The sequence below is a fragment of the Camarhynchus parvulus genome, chromosome 4 (assembly GCF_901933205.1).
Source record: "Camarhynchus parvulus chromosome 4, STF_HiC, whole genome shotgun sequence".
In the NCBI taxonomy this organism is placed as follows: domain Eukaryota; kingdom Metazoa; phylum Chordata; class Aves; order Passeriformes; family Thraupidae; genus Camarhynchus; species Camarhynchus parvulus.
Window position 1 is genome coordinate 59,380,738 of NC_044574.1, and position 27,939 is coordinate 59,408,676.

At 40.1% G+C, this 27,939-nt stretch overlaps 1 protein-coding gene across 1 annotated transcript; it reads right to left on the reverse strand.

Moving 5' to 3' along the window:
* Positions 1–199: 199 nt before the first annotated feature.
* On the reverse strand, positions 200–27,939 carry CDS1 (CDP-diacylglycerol synthase 1). Its single transcript, XM_030947760.1, has 13 exons — positions 27,859–27,939; positions 19,618–19,745; positions 16,767–16,863; positions 13,466–13,563; positions 13,019–13,158; positions 11,407–11,465; positions 8,997–9,079; positions 7,447–7,534; positions 6,393–6,461; positions 5,323–5,475; positions 4,662–4,781; positions 2,774–2,877; positions 200–1,643 (listed from the first exon to the last, which is right to left on the reverse strand). Exons 1-13 carry the CDS (start codon positions 27,937–27,939, stop codon positions 1,514–1,516), a joined length of 1,350 nt encoding a protein of 449 aa, XP_030803620.1. The 3' UTR covers positions 200–1,513.

The window sequence follows — 27,939 nt, forward strand, 5'->3', positions numbered from 1 at the left end:
ATAAAAAGCAGTTTGAATTTTACTGATATGTCTTATCACCCACCCAAGTGATTTTCTCAACATTCGTATCCTCAAGTAGCACCAACCATTTAAATTTTAATCTTTAGTACATATACATATATCTTTTAATAATTTATATACACACATATAGATATGGCATCGGTATGTGGAGAAACTTATTTACAGTTAGTTGGAAAAATGAAATAGTATCAATTTACAGTATATGAAGACAAAATTGGCATTTGTGCTTTCTGTTTGTACAGTAGTAATTTTTGTAATTTCAAAAAATGTTCATATTTTTATTTGCATCAAGACATGTTACATGATGAAAAAAGTTGTAAAATAACTAGGATTTAGAATAATGGAGCATTAATTCTCCTCATATATCCCACTAAGTCTACAGAATAGTTGCTTTCTATAAAAATTCTCCATTCAAACCCTCTGTGGTTACCCAAGCTTGCTTGAGGATCTTCTTAATAAATAATGATACACAGCAGAAGAACCATGCATCCTGCCTTGCACTGTGCACATTCATGAGATAAAAGTTTCTGCCTTCACTGAGTAACACACTGATACACACCACTTAAACCTCACTTTTTAGTCAGGACCTCAAAGTGCTTTTAAAAAGAAGGAAATACTCTGGTTCTACAAAGCAGTTAGGAGGCACAAGGAATAAGGCTTGAATTGCTGTCTTCAGACACTGACCTGGCCATGGAAACTAGGGACTTAAGCTTCAGATTCTCCCTGATCTGTTTATTGGGCTGGAGAATTCTGTTTTCTCAGGTAATCTCTGCTCCTGGAGGTACACACTTGTTTATGATGTGTAATGTTAACAACAACAACAAAAAGCAGCTCCACAGTCCAAACTGCCCAACTGTATTTCAATGCCCAGCTGTATTTCCATAAATGTACTTTTCCCTTGAAAGCATGAAATGGTTTCATAAGAAAGCCGTTAAATTAAAAACAGAGCTAAGTTTAATCTTCATAACAACTAAGTAAATACAGGTAGTCGGATACAGCAGGCTTGAACTACTTCTTCGACCAGGCTAACAAGTGTTTTCTGGCCAATAGTAATTTCAGCATCAGCCTATACAGAAGCTACTGCTGCCCTGATGTGCTTACACTTCATTGACCATTGGAGACCAAGAAGGTATTGCTAAGATATACAGCTTTAAATAATTCATTAAAAACTTACAGTGAATTTCATAATTTTTTTCTTAAATACAAAGACTGGTAGGCTGGGTGCTGAAGAACAACTGCTGCCATCCATCTCGGGAACTAAAACGCACAGCATGTGTACCATTACTTTGTAAGCATTTGAATTATTTTAGGAGGAAGAAATCTTTAGTGTCCTAGTAGGAAGTAATAGCATTCACATTCATTTCAGGAAACATTCACCTTTTCCAGACTACAAACTACTCTTCCTTTAGCCATTATTTATGTGCACTTTTGCAATGTTTTTCCACAGGCTTCTGGTGGATGGAGTTTTCTTCTGGTCCTCTGTTTTGACAAACTACCCTCTTAGAGATGGCTGCAAGATCCCTTTTTCAACGAGGTGAGATTTCAGGGTTTTATACACACTTAATTGTTGTTCAGGCTGAAGTATCAACAGCTGTTTCAGTAATTTGCTGGGATTTGGACCCCTGTCAATGAAAAAAAAAAATTTTTGTGACCACAGCTCTAATGAGCCTTTTAGATTTCTTCTTGCTGCCCAACCAATGCCTTCCCTTTCTTGAGGGCACCAAGTTACAGATTTCTCCCAATCTGTCTCCTCAGGATGCATGGGCCAGCATTACTGGCAAAGCATACTCTTAGCTAAATATAAACAGAAACTAAAAAGCATTTCTATTTGCTGTCAAATTGGGATATTAAGAAGGCTTATAAGATTCCTTGATCCATCTTTTACCACTGTAATAAATTTTTTTATTAGCAAATCTTTATTTAGTATCAGTTGCCTGCCAGATAAGCTATGTTCTACTGAACTAAATGGGAAATTGGCCAAGTCAGTAAAGAAAACTGCAAATTAAACCAAGCTTTTCTAAATATCAGCCTCATTTTTAGCTAGCCACTTACAATCTACTTCTAAGATGAACCAAATGTAAGGCAAAGAATCTGTCGCTGATTAGGTATCTAGTAATTATTTAGCCATATCCATTTACAAAACTAAGGGCATGTCTTGATTTGGCCCCTTGAACCACCTCTGCCTCAGAAACTAAAATGTCTGTTATAAGAGAATTGTGATTCCCATGATTTCATCTTGAAAACTGGTGTGGTTCAGGAAAGATGAGCAATATTTTAGGAAGTTGTCTCCTTTCTTTAACTATAGCATTTTCACCTTAAACAGAAAATCCAAAGCCAAGCAACTGAGAAATACTGAAACTCATGGGAAGAACTGCAGTCTCTCAACCTACAGGCTCTTTAGGAACTACACAGGGAAAGCAGATGCTGCACAACCCTCCTGCCTGAAACCCCATCCTACACCTTTCTGTAATCAGTAAATTCTAGTAAAACTCCTGCTAGGCTGCTACACAAAGCTTTCTTATATTTCAGGTACACGTTACCTTCAATAGAAGTCGCAGAAACATTCAGGCTTAGTTTGAACCTGACACAATGTCCCTAGGCAGGGACAGGTTTTCTTAAAAGTCCTGTGTTTGAAGTGACTGGATAAATCCTATTTAGCAACCTGCAATCTCTGCTAGGCTAACATAACTCATATGCATTCATTATGGCTCCTGTGCATGTTTCAGTAATTAATATTGTAAAAAGTCCATACCTTATGAAACTGGTGATATAGACATGAACAAAAGTGGCCATCAAGTACTGACAATCAAAGCGATCCATTATCCCACCATGCCCAGGGATTGTGTCTGCAAAATCCTTTTGGATGTGAAGGACAAGAAGGGGAAAGAAGAAAAAAAAAAGATGGTCAGTGGTTCCCATGAAATACACCAATGATGTTATCTCTTGGAAGCAGCAGCACATTAGGGCTGCAAGTAAGCCATGGTTTCACTGCCCGGAGCCAAAAGTTAGCAAGAGGCTCCTTTGCTAAAGGAGTTTTTAACTGCAAAGGCAAGCCAAGGGGTGAGAAGAAAAAGAAGAGAAGCAGCAATTTTTCCACAGTTTTGCACAAGAGGACAGTAGTAGGTCAGATGCAGGTATGCCAGTACTGAGAACACTTGTGTGCCTATATACACTTCGTTTTGTAGCAAACCTCTTAAGCTGCTGGCTGCTGTTTCTTGCCTCTGCAGAATCTAATTCTCCTCTTTAAGACCTTTTTTGCTTTATCATCTACCATAGTTAAAAACCATAATATGTGCAAACAATATAAATTTATCTAACAGAATCAAAAAACACACTGTAAAAAAAGTATCACTACTTAAAAAAATATATTTCTGATGCAAACAAAGCTTGATACACTACCCTTGTGTTACCTAGCTCATCTATAGAACAAGTTTATCAATCAAAATACCTTCAGATATCCTTTCTTCCAGCCACACTCACTCATGTCCTCTCTGAGTGAAAACCCTGACCTTTGTCATGCGGGGTGACTGCCAACAAGTTAAACTAGTTCTGCCCAATGTGGGGCAGGCATGGAGGGCACTGCCTTCAGCAGCAATTCCACAACATCCCTGACTTCCATCAGTCCTTAAGTCATCACTTTGGGGCCCAGAAGTTTTAAAAGGAATCTACTTTTTTACTTATGTACTTTAAGTGCTGCTTTTCAGCAGCATTTTTTTTCATCCCAAATTCCTTGTTCATACAAACAGTCTTTTACTATGTGGCTGTACAGGTATGAGAGTGCTGTGGCCAGCAAAGTGCTGGGCGAGCTGCTGGGACCAGCATGAAAAAGAGGGGTAAGTACAAGCATATGTACAGGAGTTCAGCACAAACAGAGAGGTTTACACACTTCTGTGCAAAGCACATGCCAGCTTGGTGGACATACGGAACAACAACATGAACAACAAGCAACAGGGTAAGAATTACAGCAGTCCTACCAAGACATAAAGAAGGTCGGGAGAAATTTGGGGCTGCCCTCTTGCCATACTCCTGCTGCCATTTAATACCAGCCAAGGACAGCATTGCCACAAGCGACAGCGCACACCTTGCAATAAACAGAGGGTAGCAGGTCACATAATTTGCCAGTACACACTCCTGTTACAAGGCAAATGTTTGGCAAAGGCAGCCAAACATCTCATGCTTTGGTGAGCCTGACACACCAGCATCTGCCTGTGACACCAATGCCACCTGTAAAAACCAGCCAGCCAAAATCTGAAGGGTAAACCACTGTCAGCACTTTTGAGGTGTCTACAGATTGCCCTTCATGTCAAGTACAATATCTCACATCTTGCTTGTCTAAACCACTTCTGCAACATGATTTGGAAGAATAACTATTGTCCAAATTATGTAACCAAATTATTCTTAGATTTCCAGCATTGAAGTCACATGCTGACTATGCAAAGTTTGAAGAATATCACACATACACACGCATCTGATAAAACTAAGTCCTGCTTCTGATACTAAAAACCAGCCAAAACATTGTTGCAACTCAGTAGAAATACAATTGCAATGAAGGATAAAAAAAAATCCCTAACCCACCAATTTATCTAATACAAAGAGAAAAACTAAACACAATTTAGAGGCTTACAGGATTCATTACGTACCTTGATTTTGAAAGCTCTTTTAAATCCACTGGCAAAGAATCCTCCAAATGGCCCAATTAATGAGGCAAATGTTGACAGTGCAAAGCTGTGCATCTGAAATGGGTACATATTCACCGTTTCCTACAAGAAAAATAATTAACACTGTGTTTCAACACGTTTGATTGTAGGCATCTTTAGCTTACATATTTAAAGGGTCAGAGAGTACATTACATATAAATATTGCTGGTAGTACTTTTTCACACAGCATGGAAGTAATGGCACTAACACGCAGGATTCTGTCTGGAGAAGAGAGTAAAACAGCAGCTACACACTACAGGCTTACTTCAGCTTGCCACTAATTCCAGCCATAACAAGCCTTCGTCCAATTCCCACCAAAAATTCAAAGGTTGCTCTTCAAAAATAAGTTTGCAAAATGCCTAAGTGGCATCCACATGCAGCACAAAGAGAACACAGGCCTCAAGAACACAGGCGGGTTCCCTCGGGTGATTCTGATTGTATGACCACATCCCCTGTATGAGCAATGGAGGGGCTCATGGTATCGACCCAGCTCTTAAGGTTAAGCTTTACCAGCATTCAGATACCCTTCTAAAATTATTTGGAAACCCATTTAAGCTGGGAAGCATGATTTCAATTTTAACCAAAGCCTGTTTTTTTGCCTTACCCATCCCAACACAGCCTGAAGCAGTGGTGGCACAGAGTACTTCTTCATTTGGAAGAGCTCTGAAGGTTCACACTCTGTCACAAATCTGTTGGTTTCACTGTTGTATTCCACAGGGCAGACAAAGTACTGATGTTGAGCCAAAAAATAGGAAAACTGAAAAGCAAAACAAGAACTCCTGAATTAGGCATTTGTTATTACACTCAAAAACCCATAGTAAATGGCTTTATCACCACAAGCTCAGGGTAATAAAAATCTTTCTAATAAGAGACACCGAATGGAGAAAAATCAGCCTGCCTTAACTAGGGAGTGCCTCAACAAGGCAGATGTTCCTTGAGTTTAGTGATGATTTCCCAAATTATTTTCCTTTTTCTACCTCTCAGATTTCTATCTAGTTATCTTCTGTATTGTAAAATCCAAAAATGTCATCCACTCATAATTTTTTGCAGTTCACTTGTCCATTAAAATTTAAGTATCTCCTCTACTAAGTTTGGCTATTATGAGTTCTGCTGACCTTGGTGACAAATTACTTATCACAACAGTTATTTATGATGGTATTATCATCTGTGCATATCCTTAGAGTAAATTGCTTTCCAGGAGAAATATCATTATAAAGCATGTAACACAGAAGGACTACTTCACAAAGCATAAATAATGCTACTGATAAACTTCAATTTCAAAATAGGGATGCAACTAATAGATAAAATTATTCCAGATATTGTAACAGAAATGGCAGAAAATTGTTAATATGATCTCTTCAGTAAAGGTTAAAACCTTGCCTACCCTTTCCTGCTAGTTATGAATTGGTAGAATTCTCTAGGCAAAACAACCCCTAACCCTGAGGCTTTCAGGAGTTTGAGATAAAATTAGTTATGAATTTAGATATTTCAAGTAAAAATATGAAGACTGATTCCATACAAAGAAATTCCCATGTGCCTGGAAATGTTCAAGACCAGGTTAGATGGGCTTTGAGCAATCTAGGGTAGTGGAAGTTGTTCCTGTCCAGGGCAGGGGGATTGTCCCTTCCAAACACAACCATTCTTTGGTTCTATGAGTGTCCTGTGCTTACTTACAATAAATCCAAATACAACAGTGGAAAAGAAGCCTCCAATGAACCCCTCCCAGGTCTTCTTGGGAGACAGCTAGGCACAAGAGATAGTGTTAGTCCATCAGTTAAATCATTGCACCCTTTTTTACTGTATTTCTTGTTCTTGTTTGTGAAAATTAACCTCCTACTTTGTTTTTCAAAGGTTTGTGTGAAATACTGAATGTCAGCAGCTGCAGCCACTGAATGTCATAAACAGAAGAGTATGGCCACGACCCATTCCAGGCAAGGTGGGGAAAAGCCAACCAACCAGCTTTGTCTGGTGCCAGTGGCCAATTTGAGGGAAGGGAGAGGTCCCATCCCAACTGTGGCTGCTGTCTGAAGGCTGCTGCTGACCCAGGTTAAGCAGCTGAACTCCCTTCATGCAGAAGACTGGGAGACCTGCATGAGCACACCTCAGCTCTGTTGGAGATCCACTGCTGGGGATGCTCCTCAGGAGGCACCAGCTCTCTGCACACAGACTGGATAACCAATACAGCAAATAACTAGAGAGACCAGTGTGACAAGCTGTTACCAAATTCTATCACATTTTCAATTTAAGAGCATTTTAGTATCAGAACCAACTAAATCCCCAAAAGTTAACATGGCAACCTCACGAAAATAATTCATGGCTTTCTGTGGAGTCTTGCATATTCTACCAGAATAGGAAGATTAATGCTTGAGCCCTTCTCAGTCAACAAGAGGAGCAGGTATATATGACCTAGTGGCTTATTTCAAAAAAGTTACTGTGCAGTAAGTATGCAGCCAAACATGCATCTGAAATCCAAAAAGAATGCAATTATAAATGATGATGCAGTAGGCTCAAACTGCATTATCCTGTAATGCCAATATCACATTCACATTAATCCCAGTTTCCCATATTCAAATTTTCAGGAACAGGATAGTCAGTTTGGGCTTTTTTAGCAAAGCTAAAAAAGTAGTACAATGTAAAGTATTTTTTTCCATTAACATGTTTTTGAACAAGTAACAAAATTGATATAAATGGTAAAAGCTTGTTAGCAAGGAAATGCCTAAGCACCTACCTTAATTAATGGAGTTCTGCCAAAGAAGAATCCAAAAATATAAGCGGTAATGTCATTGCAGATAACACTTGAAATTGGAACCAGAAACCTAGAGAAAGACATTAAAAGTTTCACAGAGAAAAACTGCCTGAACTTAAACACTGGACAAAAATTGAAAGAGCCAAATTTCTTTCTGGGAAATTTTTCTGCAGTATTTAGAAGGAATTATGTTTCATAATGTGTTTGCCTTGTTCCCCATGAGCACCACACTTAGCTATACTGGTTTTAGTCTTCAGCCAAACTACATCATAACAGATTCATGTTAGTTCAAGTTAAAAGTGTTATTTTGATGCATGAGCTTAAAACATGAACAGGTTGGCTTTTTCCTATCAGGCTTAAAAACTGGTACCACAGGTAAGAAGCAATCAACATATTAAAGTTTTTGTAACATCAAAATAAGCCAATTACTCAAAAAGTTTAAATGACAGCTAAATTAAAAAAATATATCATTTTCCTTATATTTTTCCCTTCTTGTCAGTTTGGAGCAGCTTTTAAAATGTTCTTTGCATGCAGACTGCATCTGAAATTGTTATTCAAGCCTATTAAGCTCTCTTTTTTCCCCCCCTCCTTTTCAAAGCAGGGATGTATTAATAAGCTGAAAGTCAGATTTTTTGATCTCCTGCCGAATTGTCTAGCAAGAGTGGCAATAAGAAATAGTAGGCTAGCAAAGGAACTAGGTTCAGTTTTTGACATGTGAACATAACCACTGTGAAAAGTAATTGTATATAGAAACTTTGTCAAAGGCTTTGGGCTTTCTTTCTAACTGTAAGTATGCCTTGTCTGCAATAATCAATGTCCCCAGATGTACATATATCAGGAAGAGGAGCATTATGTCCTTGGAAGAACACAAACCATCTTCCACATGCTTCTTCTTTATTTCTCAACTTGAAATTTACCCTGTCCCTGAAGAAGAGAGGGGTAGGAGAACACACCCGCTCTCTGAGGAGTGGCTTTACATAAGCAAGTTTAACTGCATTGCCAAAATTTAATGTATTACTGAACATGAGGCACAAATGTTGCCCAATCATAACCAAGATTAAAACTCTTAAAGTATTTTAAGTACTCGGAATTTATTTGAACAGGACAGGCTGCAGGGAACGTAGCCAGATTGGGGATTTCAAATTAAATGGTCCAACTTCAATAGCTCTGAGCAACTCAAAGCTCCAAAGTAATTGCAAAAGAATTGCTGGATATTCATTTGTTCAGCAAAATGCTGTGGAAACTATTTGACCGAGCATGCAATCAATCCTATTCCCTGCAAGTAAATGAAGTGATTGTTCAAAACTATCAGACTTGTGTCTGTCAATCCAGATAAAGATGTTTCTGCTTCCTCTCCTGTATGCTTTACCCCCATTCCCAATTCCTCCGATTCCCCTTCCAATTAGACATTAATGCTCCTATAATTCGTCCTGCTTAACTGTTCCCACAATTATTCCCTAACCGGATCTATGCAAAAGAACCAACCTTCCAATGCAATAGAGGTACAAATCAGTTTGTTACTGTCCCCTTACCAGATCATGCCTTCAAAGAGATTTTGGATGACAAGATGAGATTGAGTTACAGTGATCAGCAAAGTGACATGAGTCCATGCGAACTGTTAACAATGCAACAACACAACAGTTAGTGAAAACACCGACCCATAGACCTCCATAAATCCTGGCACATCAGCTACAGGAGCTACTGAGGAGCTCCACGGGAAGACCAGTTCTAGTGGTAATGCAAGAGATGAGTGCATACAGTATATCACAAGTGAGCTGGCTTTCTTAAGCAAGTTCTAAAACTTCAGCAGGTCTCTTCATCACTTACCTCCACCCAGAATTTTTTAACATGCAGTTTTAACACCTGATTTAATAAGACATACACCTCCAGCATGAAAGCAGCAAAGAAGTTTAAGCAATGTGATATTCTGTATATACATATAACAGACATGTTAGAACTATAACAATAAAATGGCAATGAACTACTCATGAAAGAGTACTGTTACACAGATGCGGATGTCTCATAATTTATGAAACATGAAAATTCTCAGGATTAGCAAAAATGAAGTGTTTGTTTTCAAGGGCATGGTCATTTAAACAATCATTTAGTTCAGTACTACTTTATGCACTTGGTGTTTAATCTGTAGAGCCAGTGTACAATAAAGCGGTTTCCGAACAGGTTACCAGTAAAGATTCTGCAATAGATTTTATTTTCCAAATGCTTTTAAATCAAGAACTGGTAGTTTTCTCAGGATACGCCAAACTTAGGCACTCTAAATGTCTGGGCCGTTTACACTCAAAATGTCCTACTTTTTTAATTCTCTTATCACGTGTTTACCTATGGCAGCCAGACTCTGCTTCCAGATAAGACAACTCAAGAAGCCTTAAAGGGCAGAGTGGGGAGGCTACAAGAAATGACAAAAGGTTTCTGAAAGGATTACCTGCTGGTTAATTAACACAGCTCTGCAGCAGAGTTTTTAGTATTTGTACAGTGACATTGGAACACCACCTAAACCCAAATGCCTACTCTACTAGAATCATGGAGCAGTTTTGTTGGGAAGGTCCTTAAAGATCACATAGCTCCAACCCCCTCACTACAGGCAGGGACACCTTCCACTAGACCAGGTTGCTCAAGGCCCCATCCAACCTGGCTTTGGACACTTCCAGAGATGGGATAGACTCTCCTTTTCTTCCTAAACACTGTGTGGCCACACAGTAGATATGTGGCTTCACTTTGTTTTGTTACAATCCCTGGATAGTCACATTTTAATGTTTTCTGGGCAGACACTAAGTCATGCAACTGACACTACACATTTTCACCTTCTTTCCAGAAGAGGAAAAAGGAAAAAATAATGGCCAGTGAATACATTTAGGTTGCGCCAATCTGAAGATAAGGAGGTTGATTTTTTTAAAATTTTTTTTTTTGCAGATTAGAAGAGAAAGACTAGAAAAGCTGAAAAGCTGCATCTCACTGTCAGGTAAACTCTCTTACAAACAGGGTATATTATTTTGAGTAAAATATCTTTTTACATGTTATTATAAGGCTCACTTAAGCCCTGGTCTAGAATTGGGACTCCTCAGTGGTAAAGTGCTACCTAAAGCAGTGCAGAAACAGAAGGGTTAACTGCATTACCAGAGATTTAGGAAATCTTTAAATTGTGCAATGCCCAGATTGCTCAAGTTCTTTCAAGACAGGAGCTGTACTGCACTGTTGTTTCACTGTGATTTCTAATCATTCCAACATAGAAGTGGGAGCTAGGGTGTTGTCAGTGGGGTGCTCTGGGTGTTTGCTTTGGTTTTAACCTGTAATGTTACAGAATTAGTTTTCAACATAAAAGATACACATAAGAAAAAGGTTCATGCTGTTGCTTAGGTACTATGCTGATTATTAGGTGGACAAATATGAGAGATGAGAATGCTGGTTTCTTTTAATTCATCAATGATCTATTGAGACACTGCAGAGCAAAAGACCAGAACAGCTGTGAAATATCATGGAATAAATATTTCACACAGGCATTGAGATCAAGACCCTTCATGATACTTCAGTGGGGTCTCTGGAAAGCAACACTTGAATCACAATAATCACTTTCCACACAATGCTGAACTGTTTGGCTTCAGACCTGACAGGGAGATGCATCTCCCTTCTCCAGGAAGCTCTTTCATATCAGCCTATCACTAAGGGAAACATATCATGTTGGACTTGCACAAGGTCTCACCAAGGACAGCTTGTACTGACTGAGAGGCTACGTCCTGGGATATAATAATAATCATCATCATTTGGAAGGTGAACAGATACAGTCCAGCATGACTTGATATCATGTAACTCTCAATTTAAGCACAATTTCCACACCACTCTTTTGAACTATTTTATGAGCATACAGACACGACTGTTTCTAGTGGCATTTGGAATGTGAATGAGCACAGCAAAGTGGGTAATACGCACCATGTAAAACTGCAGACGATAATGTTTCTTCACTAAACTCAAAACAAACATGCAGAATCCTGTAAAACAAAGCAAGTGCAGTTTGTACCATCTTATATTTAATGACACTGAACTGTGATATACCAGTAATTCTCTTCCTTTGAAGCAGTTTTTAATCCCTCTGCTGCTAGAAGTGTTGGCTTATATTCAGTTAAAAGTACATATAGAGTTATTCTCACACAAGACTATGATTTAGTTGACACAGATTTAGCTAACATCAGTAAAGAACATCCATTGTAAACCATCAGTAAAGATCATTTCTCTAGGCACACACAAGGTTCTATCGTGGACATAAATTTTTAGCAAAGGAGATCATCACTTTTAGAAACCACTTGTAAGCCAGGTCAACAAACTAGTTTTGAATACTTAACAGAAGTAAATGAAAGGAAAAGACCAGCTTGCCCCTTTCCCCCAAACAGCCACATGACTGCAGGTGATGCAAGTGTGAAGCACAGGTGTTGGAGAATTCAGCTGACCAAAAAGAATTTTCTGGGTGGCTAATTGAGTGCTTCTTCTCTCCTATGGTAACTTCCTGCACCAACAGGAAGGGCCAGAGGCCCTCAAAAGACCCTGACACCGGGGATTGCCCCTAAGTGACCTCACAATCCCAACACCAGAGGGCTCTGCTATGCGCTGCCTCCTCCTTTTGCTCATGCTTGGCTTGTCTCATGTCTCCCCTCACCAGCTCACAAGGCATTATTTCAGTTAGTTTCCCCAAGCCAAAGCCAGTTGAAAAAGGTCAAGTCCTGGAAAGCTGGTTTCAAGTTTGTGATCTAAGCACTGAGCAGAATTTTTATTTGGTTTAAGAAAAATACAATAGAAAAACTGACAGATCATCACAAAGATCAGATCTCTCAGTACACTTTAGAAATATTTGTAGCATAGCAGGCCCCTGTCCCTTAAACCAATCTCAGTCTTTAGCTGATTTAATTTAATTTTATGCTAAACTACATTGCTGAAAAAATATATTTACGTGTTCATAAAGCAATACTCCAAAAAAGTAGCAACTTGTGTCACTTCTTCCTAGAAAAAAGGCTTTTTAAAAGTTTTTTTTTGGACAGGGAGGAAATTTTTCCATGAGGAAAGTATCTGAATATGTTGCAGACAAAATTAAGACCCAGGCATTTTGACTAATCAGTTTAAAAATATATTAGTAAATCCTATTACTGGAGACCTAGGAGAACACTTGCACAGTAAAGAATCAACCCAGCACAGCAATTACACACAGAAGTCATCTCTACAGCCTGCCAAAATAGCATCAGGTCTTCAGCAATCAAAATTAATGCTTGCCAACCTATTTTGAGCACTATTATCTCAACTGTCTCAAGATCATCCCCTTGTTTAGGCTTTCTTCTTTGCAGTGAATGCAAAATTTGTACTCGTCTTTTCACAGGAAAAATATAACTGCAAACACCTCATTTCCTCAAGCATTAAGAGGAAAAAGAAACTGGAAGCGGATAATGATGGGGAATAGTTAATATTTTTAATTAATATGGGGAATGATTAATATTTTAAAATTAAATGAGAAAATGTAGCACAATGTTCTTTCATTTTTGTGACTTCCTGCACTTACCTGTTAAATAGAGGGCAAAAGATATAAATCTGTGGTAACGAATGAGGAATTGCAGCTGTTCTCTTCTTTGCACAAATGTAGCAAAGTAATCAGCTACGGTCTCTCCATAAAAGAAGTAGTTCACACAGAGCAAAAAGTACCTGCAATATGCAACATCTAACAGTTATTTTAATAAGACAATATGTATTAAATGCAATTCTTAAAAACAAAACAAAACAAACAAACAAGGATTTATTTATAACAAGTTAAAAAAATAAGTAATAAAATGCCAACTGATTTCTCCAAGTTCACAGGGGGAACACAACTACAAAATTCTGTATTAGAGACAGATGTCAAGTTTTATGTCTGCACATGACCCACAAAGCTGACATTGCACCACAACAGGTGAGGAAGAAGATGATTTAAGTATCACATCCTGGCTTATTGATGTTCTGGCTTGCTACTCACCAGCTGAGGGATCTAAACCATGGTAAATCATACGAGTGGTAGACTCTGTAACCAATAGTAATGATTTCATGATAACACTTCACTTGAATGCTTAAGACCTAAAATAAGAGAAATAGAAAACTTTGTAAATACGCTGCAGCTGTTTCTTACAGGCAGTAAGGAGCACTGCAGCCTGCATTAAGGGAAGACATTATTCTGAAGTCAAATTCCAGTCAGAAAACAGCTTCAAATCAAATCCAAGGAAAAACTAAGCTCCATTTAAAACTTTAAAAAAATCTCCAAACCACTGTACATGAAGGAAAAAAAATCCACACTGGGTTACCTTCAAGAATATACTTGTGAAACAAGAGAAGGCTCCTGACCTTTCTGCATTAAAACAGTTTGACAGCAGCCGGTCAGAAGTGTTTCCTGTAAAGAAAACTCTCCTACTTCTTTTGGCTAAGTTTTATCTTTACATTTAATTCTAGAAATATTTTCTGGGCCCAATGGAAAAAACTAGCTGTGAAACGCAGGACACCTAGGTCTTTCACTTGCAAACATCTCATTAAGGGTAATTAGCCTTTATGATGAGAGGCAAAGCTCATCTAACCCAGGTCTGAATGTCACACCCTCCCAGGCCTTCATTTGTTTTGCTGACCTCACTGCTTCCCTGCGTTGCCGGCCTCAGTCAGGCAGTGTGTCCTGTCATGCCTTTGGGCTTCAAAGGACTCTGCCACGTCTGTCCAATCCTCAGACTCTGAGTGGATCACCAGACACATGGAATTGCCAAACTCAGTGCCCGGGTGATGCCGTGCAGGGTGGGAGCCCCAGCCTGCCCGCGCAGGGCTCCGAGCAGCCCTCACCGCCGGCGCTCCTCTGCGCATTCCATCTTGCTCAACGCCTGAACGCGGACTCAAAGGCTTACACCACCTCAGCAAGCTCATTTTGAAGCTCCCCTACCTTGAGCTCTTTCTTCTGCTCGGCCAACCTTACAAAACTTAAATGCTATAGGCAAGAGCAACATTACAGGATTGCACTTTACAGTGGAACAGGGCACCAGGGTCCAGGTCACAGAAGCCTGTTACCCAAGTAGCCAGCAAATGCAGAGCATACATTCCAGCTCTTTAGAGCAGTCTCAGGTCTTGTCCTCCAAACCTCACTGGATTACTCCTCCTACAAGTCTCTGGGCATTTTCAGTCCCAGTATTGCGAGTTGGTTTTAACATGACAGCTGTTGTTTAAATAACAACTGTTATTTAAATACAAGCTATTTTATTCCAGTCAAATTAAATAATTCATGAACAAGACTGGGTTTTCCCTCCATTCTCCTTTTTATGTAGTCTCAAATATAAGCTTAATTACCAGCTCATTATAATAGAAGACAGACTTTTTGCTTTATGGCACAAAAGAGGAACTCTATTACAATTCTCTACTAACTGTGATTACTTTTTGGTTCGTGTCTTAACTGCTTGCCCATGATTGCAATCTCACACTATACCATGAATACACAAAATCACCCTGCAAATTAATTAGTTCCTTTTCATTCATAATTATAATTCTCAAATGTAACTGACTACTAAAGGATTGATTGTGAGGAAAAAAAATCTTTACAGCAACCTGCACTTTAAAAGGGCCTTTTTTGTTGTTTCTTCACACACTAAAAAGAAAATCCTCCATGAATGAGACAATGAACTAGTAGTTTGTTATGTCATTCATCTGAAAACAGGAAATATAAACCAAACTAATTCAGGTGTAGAAACTGTAATGCAGACCATAATGCTGGCGAAACAGCATTCCAGTCTCTCAAGACACTACATTTTATGACCTTTGGAAGAAGGGGCAGGTGACTCAGAATGACTACAAGGATGTTGTGAGGTTATGCAGGAAGAAAAGTAGAAGGGCCAAAGCCCAATGAGAACTTAATCTGCCTACTGCCATAAAAGACAATAAAAACTACCTCTATAAAGACATCAGAAGCAAAAGGAGGGCTAAGGAGAAGCTCCATCCTTTGTTGGACGCAGGACGAAACACAGTGACAAAGAACAAGGAACAAGCTGAGGTTCTTTGCCTCTTTAAGAGGTAAGTGGTAAGACCAGCTGTTCAGCTGGTTACCCCATCCCCTGAGCTGGGAGACAGGGGTTGGTCTCTTCTCCTAGGTAACAAGTGAAAGAAAATGGCCTCAGTTTAGATGGGAGTGGAGGTTTAGATTGGATATCAACAAAAATTTCTTCACCCAAAGGGCTGTCAAGCATTGCAAGATGCTGTCCAGGGCAGTGGTTGAGTCACCATCCCTGCAGATACTTAAAGGATGTGTAGATGGGGGACTTGGGGACACGGTTTAGTGGTGGACTTGGCAATGCTGGGTTAACAGTTCTAGTCAATTATTTTAAAGGTATTTTCCAACCTTTAGGAATTGTATTTAGGAATACAATCCTAAAATTGCCTCATAGGAGGCAAGAAAAAAGTTTAATAATTTTGATACCTGAACAAACTTAGAGTCAAAAATTGAAGCAGTTACCTAGAAGAATCAATTTCAGCATATTAAAAGCTAAATTCTTGTCTGTACCTTTCTAAGGCTGGGAAAGACAGTTAAACCATCATTCCATAAAAATACCAGCAATTAAAATGGTGCAAAGAAGCAGTGAAAGCTGACCTGCTATATAGCATGTATGAAGATTATTATAAGTTATTTTATTTGTTATCCTCATCAGTATTTCACTTCATGACCTAAAAATGCACTTTGTCTGTACCTCAGAAGGGATCTAGCTCCAACTTACAGATAAATGCAAGGCCACAGTGAAGCATCATAGAAAAATATGGAATTGAACAAGCATGTCAGAGGAAAGCCTTTCATGCCAGTTGCAGATAGGAGGCCAGGGCTGCCTGCTTTCCTTAGCCTCAAAATTGCACTTAATTTTTTGGTTTTAGATTCTTTCTGTTGTTAGTGGGTCTGGAGTTTTCCCTGAATTGATTTTGGTCTGATTTTTATTTATTTGCTTTTACAAACAAACTTCAACATGCAACAGTAGGTGATACAAGCTAGTCAATGAAATGGATGATAGTAATTAAGCAAGGCAACAGTAATTCAACTTCTTGGAGCTACTTTAATTCCTAAAAAAAAAAATAAAATTACAGTATCTAATAAATCTTTAATCTGTAAGGTCCAGTTTTTAATCCCACAAGTGTTTTTCAGAACTATTTACATTTACAGAAATAAAAGACAAATGCTCTGAATTGTCCATGCAGTTTCCTTTCAGCTCAGGCATGATGAATGAAGAGAGCAAATAACTCTTGCACAGAAGAATGCATTTAAATAAACTTACCAGAAGCATCAGCATAAATGATCCCAGATATATAATCAGAAAAAAACCAGAAATCATAGCTAGGGAGAGAATTCCACGAATCCACCAATTTTTCCACCTATTAAAAAAAAAAAAAAAGCAGCAAGCAGTTATAAATGAAAATGAATTCTATTTCCTCTGCTAACTAGAGATTAAACTGTATTAGAAACAGTGGGAAAAGCAGAAGTTTTTGTGTTTAATCAATGCATAGCAAGAAACACCAGATCAAACAATTATCCTACTGAACAGGATGCACAGTAACAGAAATTAAAGTTGGACACCTTTCTTCTTCCTGCGAGCTGCCTCAACCCTGCCAAATGTCACTTGCAATGAATTGGTACAACCCCATATTGAAGCTGCTGTGAAAATACATCAGGACCCCCAAAAAGCATCACGTCAGCTGCAAGACTGATGAGGGCCCAGCCATGCAAAGGCTGGCATGTGAAAGAAAGGCTGCCAGACAAAAAGCAAATGATTCTTTGAGGAGTAACAGACACACAACAGAACCTCCAAACAAAACCTCCTTTCTACAACAAAGTAGCTCTTTTGCCAGGTAGAGGGTTATCTATTGGAAGCAGTTCTATGCTCTTGTGAGCACTGGAACCAGGACAGGAGAATATGTGACAGTTGGGGTTGATGGGTCAAACTAGCTGTACTCTTTGACCTTGTAGATCTTGGCAGCTGCTAGTGGCTACCTTAGGAAAACAGAATAAAAATTTATGCTACTACGGAGTCATAGAATCATTTGAGCCGGAAAAACATTTAAGATCATCGAGTCCAACTGTTAGCCTAGCACTGCCAAGTCCACCACTAAATCATGTCCCTGACTGCCACATCTACACATCTCTTAAATACCTCCAGGGATGGTGATTGCACCAGATCCCCAGGCAGCTTGTTCCAATGCTTGACCTTTTTCCTAAATTAAACCTCTCCAAACTCCAAACCTCTTTCCTAAATTAAATTTTGTAACATCCAACCTAAATGTCCTTTGGCACAATTTGAGGCCATTTCCTCTAAAAGTCCGCTGAAGCAACTAATCACAAGCTACTGCTAAACACAAAACCCCCTACTATAGCCTGAAGACATTTCTAATGTTTTGCTTTGCATCAGGCATCAGTTTCACCAGGAGACACACCTGGTTCAGTGTTAGTTTTGAATCAGACTCCAGTTCCAATGTAGACTTCAATAATTTGTAATGTTAAAATACCACGTTATTTTGGGGGTGTTGGCAAGCACGGCACTGAAAAGACAACTTCAGTAAGACAAGAAGCCCCAGAATTAGGAAGTTTATTGTATCCTAACTCTCTGCTAGAAAGTTATAGACACCATTACTTTCAAAGGTCAAATACAAGGAGTATCCATATTTCTGAAAGTTACAGTGCAATCCACCCATGTTGCACATGATGAACAATGATTCTGCTGGGATTGCTGGCTACTGAACTGGCAGGTAATTTCAACTTCATCATTCATAAAGCACCAAGAATTTAATTTTTCAGTCAAAGCACCCTTTGTACACTTTGGTGCAAACACTCAAAGTATTTCAAGCCCATGAAACAGGAAAGATTTCAGCTGCACCTCTTAGTTGCAGGCTTTGAGGTATCACCATGCCCTTTGGAACAAGTCTGATTTGGAGACCTAAGACTTCCACATTTAACACAATGACAGAACTCTGAAACAAACAGTCCTTGCAGTGTAATGGTAATAGAGAATATCACATTCTGCTCACAGCTGCTGCAGTTTAGAAACAGGCTTTTTGAAACCTGAAGCATTACATCTGCTTATAGCTCATGGACATAACAGAAATGGACAACAGATTAGAAAATGAGTGAGGCAAAAAATTCATTTCACAATGCTACTGGAGATATCTGCTGAAGACCAGTTTTATTACAAGGATTTGGAAGGTTTTAATTATAGTCTGGATTAGAGATCCTTCTCTGACTCTTGCAAGACCGAAGCTGCTTCTAAAATACACACTGTATATTGCTTGATTTGTTCTATTGAGCGTAACGTATATATGACACCCATATTCATTTTAGTAGGTAGTTTTTTTGTATCTATCACGTAAACACTCTTTTGCTGCGTTTGTGAAAAAACCATAATGCAACTTGCTTGCCTCAAAAGCGTTTGACTGATCAGGTGTTTTAAAGGGACTGCATAAAAATCATACAAGGAACTTTATCCAACAGCCTTCATGAATATGCACGTCCACACGACTATCCGTCTATCTGTACACATACATATCCCCTCACATTTCTTGGCCATCAAGATTCTGGGAAGATGGAGGTAGAAATTTAAGTTTGAAAAGAAACAGCAAGGAAAAAAAAGAGTATTGCTTTAAAAAGTATGGACATATCAGTTATGATGTATTTAACTGCACAGCAAATTATTTAGAAGTGGAAATGTCACAAGAATCTAGCAAACCTTATCTTGAGAATTTACACATCTTTTCATTCATAAATCAATCCATCTCTCAGTCTTGGAGATAGGATATCAGTTTATTACAACCTCCAAAAATGATCATTCTCTAATTCAAATTCTTTAGGCCATGTTATTGCAATGCTTAGACTCAGTAGATATTTATATAAACTGTGCTCACTTAGAAAAGCATGCAATGGGTAAACACACAGGTGTATGCAAAAAATAGTCTACTGAAGGGACTATCAAAGCATAAATAAGTCAATAATATCCAGCACCAATTTATCCTTGAAATTTTCACATCTACCGTATGAAACTTAAAACTGCAGTACAGTTTGTAAGACTTGAAACTGCAACATAATCTGTATGACTTTTAGCCACCAGCTGTTGAATTTGAGATATCTTTCTTTCACTGTACCTGGCAGATAAGCCTGACAAAGCCCTCTTGAGGATTTCTGGAGTGCTGTCTGTTGGTGGAGGAACATCAGGAATATCTGAATCACTTCTAAGGTCCAACTCATGAAGTCTTTCTTCCAAATCCACTTCCTATCACAAAAAAGAAAAATAAAACTATCAGAAAACCCAATATAAAATGAAAGATTATCAGATCTTTTGTCAGAAAACAGTATTCTGAGTCAAACATTAGTTTAGGAACTGGTAATATCTGCATTACCTTCTAAAAGACAACAATGGTGTACTAGTGAAACTGTAGATGTAGACATAGGAGACAAATGTATGTCAGTAAATGTTTACAGGAAGGCCTGTACTTGGATGTTGTGACATTACCTGCTGTACTTAAGAAACTACCCATTCTAGGCATCACTTTTTCATGGATCTATGTTTCCAGAAATACTCCAGCTGACAGAATACTGGAGTTTGCCAGAAACCCCCAAGCCTTTAACACATTCCCTCATCTACATCTCAAACTACCTTTCTCTGGAATAAGGGGAAGGTTAAATGTCACATTAAGAAGAAACAATAGAAAACGTAATGCATGAAAAAACAGTCCCTTTATACAAAGAAGAGGTTGCTGGCAGTTTTATACATGGTGCATTGAAACCTCAGGCTTGAAAAGAACAATCCAAAACCAAACTGTGAAGTGACCAAGTGTCCCACGGACAGAGTATTACCCAAAATAATTTTGTGTATGACTGGAACACTATAATTCTTTCTTCAGTGCTCGCTGAGGACTGCTAGAGAACACGTCATCTAGACAGACTGTGTGTCTAACCCAAATGCAAAACAGGTGCTACATATTTTGGTGTCGACATACAAATTGTTACCAACTCTCAGAGCACAATGATTTTCCCTCAGTTAAAGCCAACACAAAGGGTGACTTCAGTCACTCTAAAATTGCAAACACCACAGCTCCAGGGAGCTTGAAATCTGCACTCAGCCCTGGCACAGCAATAATGCAGAGAGCAATCTCTAGCTCAGTGTCTGGCTCTTTTGAGACCTGAACTTCCTCCTGACCTCCCTGACTCTCCTCACCTTCTTACGATCTCAAACAGCTTCCAGCCTGCCCTGGTGCCTCAAGTTCATCAGCTCTTAGCAGTTCTGGGGACTGTTAAGTAACTGTGCTTTAAAACTTTCTCCTCCACTGCTATATGCTATTTCTCCATCTCCCTCTCTTTCCAACTTCCTCATCTCAGTTCTTTCTCCTTATTTCCATTCTCCTCTATTTCCATTAATTAGAAACTTCTGCTTTTCTTCCCTACTCTTCCATAACAATATTACTTTCTTCCCTTGTTCTGAGTATTTTTGTCACTTTTTCTAAGCCAGCAGAGGTACATCCTCTCTTTCATCCCCACTACAAGACACCACAGAATTTAGGTGCTTACACTCCCATTCATCCACCCAAGCCCAGCGTGGTTATTCTGTTTATAATCCATGGCCTTTTCCCTGCAGCTGCACTTTGGTGTAACCTCTGTCCAAGTGCCTGGCCTCTGCAAACAACACGAGGCAGAAAATAAACTTTTACACAGCTGCTCGCCCAAAGGCAAGGGCCCAGCCACACCCCGGGGCCGGGCAGAGGCAGCCATGGAGGGGCCGGGGGTCAGGAGCTGACCAGGGTGCTGCAGGCAGGCTCCAGCCTCAGACCCTTCCCAGGCTGTCCAGGGACACCGATCAGAGGAAAAACACCATCCTTTCCATTATGAAAGCGCTTTTAACCTTTCAGAACCTGAGACGATGTGCTTGCACTACACACATGCACAAGGCAAGCGGGTAGGTACGTCCTCTCATTTTTTAAGTTAGGCCTGGGTTTTTCTCATTCACTTGATGTACCACATATATGCCCTAGATGAAATCATCAATTTTACACCATTTACTTCTTTCAAAAAGGTGATCAATGCTTCCCCAGACCATGAAACCCCACAGCTAAATAATTAGGCAGACTCTGCCTATAATTAATACAAGTAACAAGAGCAAATAAGCTCTGATCCAGACTTCAGAAAGTCTGTAGAACACCTGAAAAAGCACATAAATAAATAAAAAATTACCACACTCACAACCCTGCTACTCAGAGATGTTTCTCACAGTGTTGTACTATAGCCTAGGAAATCACCTATAGATGCAACTGAGGGGATCACAGCTCTCTCCAAAAGCCATGTTTCAACTCCTGTGACCTGCTCTGGAGTGCAGCAAGCTGTCTGTACAGTCCTACAAGACACTACTCACTGCGCAGATGATAGGCATTAATCCTGGCCCTAAGACCATGACTTAGCGTCTTTAATATTAATCCCTGCTTGCAGATGGCAGAGATGTTCTCTCTCCTAAGCACTCAGAACTAAGAATATCCTCAAACTTTTTTATTCCACTTCAGTGTTGCAGAAAACAACTGTGTTTAAACAAAAAACAAACAAACAAAACCAAACAAAAAACCAAAAAACAAAAACAAAAAAACCACCAAAAACCAAAACCCAAAAAAACCTTAGTTTTGTCCCTCTGATCTTTAAACACACAATTATCACTTATAAGCACCTCATTATCAGCAATACTTTAAATTTGCTACTTCTAACATCTGAATTCACAAGTGCACAGCTTTCTTCAGAGTATCTACCCAGCTGGAAGAAGGGGCCTGTGTTTATCTGATGTGATTTCCAGCAGCTCATGAGAGTTTGGCTGGTGCAACCCGCAAGTTGCTTAGAACTTGGTGCAACTTCTTTTTGCCTTATGTTACTAAAATAACCAGGGGGAATCAACACCTCAGCTATCTTTGACTTCCCTGTGCAACATACCACAAAAATTACTATGAATGCTTTATTTTCCAGTTAACTGCTATCACAGCCACAACAATTTCCTGAATGAGGCATTTAATTTGTAAACTCAGGAGCCAAAGAGGACATAGCTCACTAAAAGCTAGTTAATTGTCTTCTGCATCCTTAAGTGCTTAGAACCTCATCACTGGGGACAAGACTTCCTTGCTAATAATTTTCTAAACTATTTTATGTGATTGATTACAAACATTCCAGTTTATAGCCACGAATAACAATCATTATGGAAGGAAACACTAAGTTAATCACTATAAAAGCACTCAAAAAAAAACCAAAACCAAACCAAAAAACAATCAAGAGCCTTACTACTGCAGCTTGACCTTGTACAAGCAGTTCTGGAGTTCAGCACAAACCCAAGCAGCCCTTCCTTCTCCTGCTCTTCAGATTTGAGATGTGGCCAAGTACCATCAAGGACCTGTGAAGGTCTGTGGGAAATGCCGTGGGTTTCACACTGTGAGGTGGTATTTAGGAGGTTTACAAAGGTTAATTGAGACCAGCACAGGTTGTACTGTCCTAAGTGCCTAGGAAACCTTTCAACACCACTCGAAATTAAGTGTTTTATCCAAGGTGTTTGGATTTTTTCCTAGAATTTTCAAGCTGCTGGTGACAGAGGTGTTTATTTATATACAGAGAGTGTGCCACTCCTGCCTGCTTGATTCACACACAGAGTGTCTGTAAGGGGTACATGGTTTAAGTTTAGTATTCTCAAAAGACAAGACTTTCATCCTTGTGCTAAATCTTCTCTACAAGAACACAAATACTTCGCCATACAAAGGAGGAAACTCAGCCAGTCAAGAGCTTGAGCCTTCATACCAGGAACTCAGAACATGTGACATCTTGCCATAAATTAGGCTTCCATGTGGATTTCTGCTTGCCCACTATTTTGTAACAGCTCATGAAATACAGCTGTGTGTCATGGAGAGAAATCCATCTTTCATCATCTAAAAGGCCACACATTTGAAGTGCTGTTTTGTACCACATGCCCTCCACTGCAATTAATACATGCCAAGCAAACCACGCACCAGAATTATTCTGGTTACAAAGGCACTTGCAATGTTCCTCTTGTATGGCATTCTCCCAGGACACCATAAGGAACTCCTAAGTAGACATCAAATATATTCTTCTTTGAGAATCTAACATCCCCAGGAAGAGCAACTAAAAAAAATGAAGCCACTGTCCAACAATTTATGAGAAAAAGTTAATGAGCAAAAGTATTTAGTTATTGTCATTTTATAAGTCTAAGTATTACTTAAGTATGTTTTCTTCCCCATCTTTGATCTTTCTGCAGTCTCTCTCACAAGTTCCATAGTAAAGTCAATAGTTCAGTTAGAACACATTGTAGAGTGTTTAATTAGCTGCACTTTGATACCTTCCTCTGAAGCCAAGATATCAAAGTATCAGAAGATCCTGAATAATGAAACCTTTTTTTCCAAACTATTAAAGCCTGGCATATGCAGAAACACAGGCAAGAGACCTGCACATACTGAATCAGTAACTGGAAACTACAGACCCCTTGCTCTCTGCATAAGTACTAATTCACCACCATTTCCAAGAAAACAGATGCTTGGAAATAGTCTGCCCTGATTATTATTACCATGCATGTAGCAGAAAGCATAGAGGTTAGACTTCTCTGCGAAAATTAAACTGATACATTTTTGGGGTACTCCAAGAGACGTAATCCCAATGAAGTAACTAAGTGATCCATGGCAGACAGGCAGACAGATCCACAATAGTCTATACTGCAGTTAGGAATTTCATTTATCTCCCAGCAGGTTTCTGAGGTTTTGGACATTAACGATCCAAGTGCCAAACTGAGCTTCACAGGTCTGAACAACTTATCTGGCAATTGATTCCTTGGAAGGGCTGTCCCATGGAACACAAACAGCTTTTTCAATACCACAAGAGAAACAGCATTCAGTGATTCCAAGCTTCTTGTAGTTATAAATGATTAACAGCCAGCAATGCAATACGATCACAATACCCCCTCCCTGTCCTACTCTGACAACTCTGTACAGTACAAAGGAGAATAACTGTACAATTTCTTCCAGGATATGCTAATTTTTCTGGAAGCATTTGAAAGCACTGTCCCTTGCTTTTTAGCAAAGAAAGCAAACAATTGAAATTTTAAAAGAATCACGAACACATGAAGATCAGCATCTGAATGCCAAGTCATTCCTCTTTCTCCCAGTGCTCACAGAGTATTTATGAAGGCACTTTGACCAGACATTCTTAGGAAAAGAGCAGCCAGGACAACGCGCAGGAAGTAAGAAAGTGACAACCAAAAAATCACTCCTGTATGCCACAGGACAATACAAAGAAAACAACAAACTTGTGAAATTGCAGGGCCCTACACAGCAAAGGCATGTTCACAGCAATTTTACAAAATGTCACCAGCTCAATAAGCTAGTGAGCAAGTGGAGACACTAAGACTTACAGAGCTGGGGAACTTCAAGCAGCTTTCACAAAGGATATATCATATTCCTTCATACAAAACCAAGGAATTTAACTTTCCTGTGAAACTACCTCAATATAGAAATAGCTACCAGTTGTTTCAAATTAGTGACAAAAAGCATGCAAATGAGAAAGAAAACCCCCAACAGCTGCACTTAAATTCAGTAGGAAATGAGCATCTATGGACATAGTAAGTGTAGCATGAAAAGTACCAGACAGCATGCTGAAAATAGGGCTCAAAGTAGAACACAGAAAAACCTTCAAACATATTTAGTTTCTGGAGTTCTTCAATAAACACAGAGGGCTTCTCTACTTAGACAAAAGAAGGTGCATGTTGCCTTTATATATATGGAAGGCTTGGTTGGGCCAACAAGAGCAGAAGCAGAATGAAGCACATACAATCCAAAAAAAAGTTTTGTCCTTCATTACAAGGGATGAAGGGGGTGATGTTTCTAAGCTGCATTCTAGAAAGCAGTGCAAACCCACTGCATCATGGCTATCTTGAGTAGTTATCAGCCAAAGAACCAGTTTTGAATCCAAACACAGGATCATCACACGAAAAAGGTCATCTCAAAATAGCCAGAGAACAATAAAAGTATCCACTTGCTGTAAAGTCCAGGCAAGAGATAGAGCAGAGTGATAACCATCTAGGAAGCTGTATACTGTGACACCTGTGAATCCTGATGACCAGATGCTACTCATCAAATCACCTACAGCAGATATTATGTGTGTGCTTATATTCAAAACAGAGTCCCAAACTGTGACCCACTGATTGAAAACTCAGCACAAAATACTGGTTTATCTCTGCAGTTACCAATGGCACTAAAGCCAACTTAATATGTAAAATCAATCCTTACTGTTCCTTGTGAGCCACAACAAGGGTCACCAGTGCTGGGCACATTGCAGATAGGTTCAACAACTCCAGTGGGAACACAGAGGGTCCCACAAATAACCCATGAGAAAGTCTCTTGTGCAGTGGAAAAGGCTTTCCCTATCTGTTGTTGAAGCGAACACAAATGTATGCACATTGAAATCTATCTCCAGCATCCTGGCTGCATACACAGCACCAGCCTCCTGTCTGTCAACATCATCTGAAATGGGGTGAAACACTAAGCTGTTGAGTAGCTGGAGTAAAACCACAGTAGGCCTGTAAGTAAGAACAGTGTTTCCTCTCTGAAAATCACACAGGTAAACCAAGATTAGAGGCACCCTTTGGAGGTCTGGGTAGCAGAGGCTTTGAATGGCAATAATTCTTTGAAGGCAGCTCACTGCACACCTCAGAAATAAACTTACTCTGCACAATAAAGGAAACCAGAGTATCTCCACAGAAAAACAGCTTTTGGAGCACACTGTGATGAGAAATCTTGTTTAAATTTAATTCTCATCTACAGAGAAATAATGTGCACAGCTATAGTCTAAACACTATCTTATGTGATCACAGCTCTCAATGTAGCACAGCACTACAAATTTGCAAATTCATTGGCTTTGAATTAAAGCAACCAAAGCATGGAATAAAAAGTCTTGAGTTTCACTTTCCAGTTCCTTGCCACAATGCCTAAGGCAAACTACACACTCTGCAACATCGACATCCATGCAAGTTTAAGCAGTTACTGATTCAAGTAAAAACACACGTATTGCTACCTCAATTTAGCCATCAGAAAGCTTTTTTCTAAACTTCAATTCCAGTTACCCAAATGAGACCTTCCCTTTCATTTTATTCAGACAATTAGCAACTGTGATGTGGTGATGTGCCTAGCTTTTGTAGAGATAAGCCTTAACTCCACAGCAAACAAAAGAACAGCACTGTGGCTGTTTTGCCACTGTAATGAACCTGATGCATAGACTTAGTATTTCAAAAACCTCTTGCCTTAGCAGAAATGTCATACTGTAAGTCCTTTCCAGGCCAGAGGTGAATGCCTATCACTTAACAGGCCACAAAGCAGAAAGAGTTGCTGAGGAAATGCTGACACAGCCTTAAAATGGGGCAGATCACTGTTCTGAGTTAGTTCCAGTGCTACTGGACTGGCCCAACCACACTGAAGCGTGCTCTTGGCCTGGGCCAGTGTCCCGGTTTTCTCCGGGATAGAGTTAATTTTCTTCCTAGTAGCTGCTACAGTGCTGTGTTTTGGACTTAGCAGGAGAATAATGTTGATAACACACTGATGTGTTGGCTTCGCTGAGCACTGCTTAGCCCAAGTCAAGGACTTTTCTGTTTCCCGTGCTCTGCCAGTGAGGAAGTGCACAAGAAGCCAGGAGGGGCCAGAACAGTTGATGTGACCGGGCCAAAGGCTCTCCCGGGGGGTATTGGCTGAGAAAGGCTGATTGCTGCTCGTTGTTGGGCAGGTGGTGAAGCAATTGTATTCTGCACCACTTGCACGTCCTTGGGTTTTATATTCTTTTTTGTCATCTCCCTTTTCACTAATGCTACTATTGCATTTCAATTATTAAACTGTTCTTATCTCAACCAACTGGTTTTACCTTTTCCCCCGACTCTCCTCCCCATCCCACCGGGCAGGGGGGAATGAGGGCTGTGAGGGAGCGGCCGGGTGGTGCTCAGCAGCGGCTGGGGCCACACCACGCCATCAGCTCCCCAGTCAAGAGGCGAGATACGACACGCAGCCACGGCGCTGAGCTTTCGCTGCGGGCCCGGAGAGAGCCTGGCCGCTCCCATTTCGGTCTCGCCACGGGGGAATGGCAGTGGGGTAAAACACGCGTGGGCACACAACCCCTAACTTGGCACCTGGCCCTCTCTCTCCTCCCGCCACCCGAGAGCGCGGTCGCGTTACAGCCGGGGAGGCACCGGGAGGCTCCCTGGTGCCGGGGCCGGGAGCGCAGCGCGGAGCCCCACGGGCGGCGCGGTCCGGGCCCGTGGCGGGAGGCAGCGCTGCCCCCCTGCCCCAAAAGCCGCCGCCACCGCCCCCGCGCGTTCTCACCTTGTCGCTACCCGCCTCCTCCTCCTCCTCCTCTTCCTCCTCCGGCTCTGTGGCTGCCCTCCGCCGCCGCCGCGCCGACAT

Bases quoted from the DNA above. Each gene is read 5' to 3' on its own strand.
- CDS1 (XM_030947760.1), bottom strand. From the start codon at position 27,939: ATGTCGGCGCGGCGGCGGCGGAGGGCAGCCACAGAGCCGGAGGAGGAA. The intron at 13,564-16,766 runs GTAAGTTTATTT...CTCTTATTTTAG, and splicing joins CATTTATGCTGATGCTTCTG to GTCTTAAGCATTCAAGTGAA. The intron at 7,535-8,996 runs GTAAGGGGACAG...GTCTTTCTCTAG, and splicing joins CTCTTTGAAGGCATGATCTG to GTTTCTGGTTCCAATTTCAA.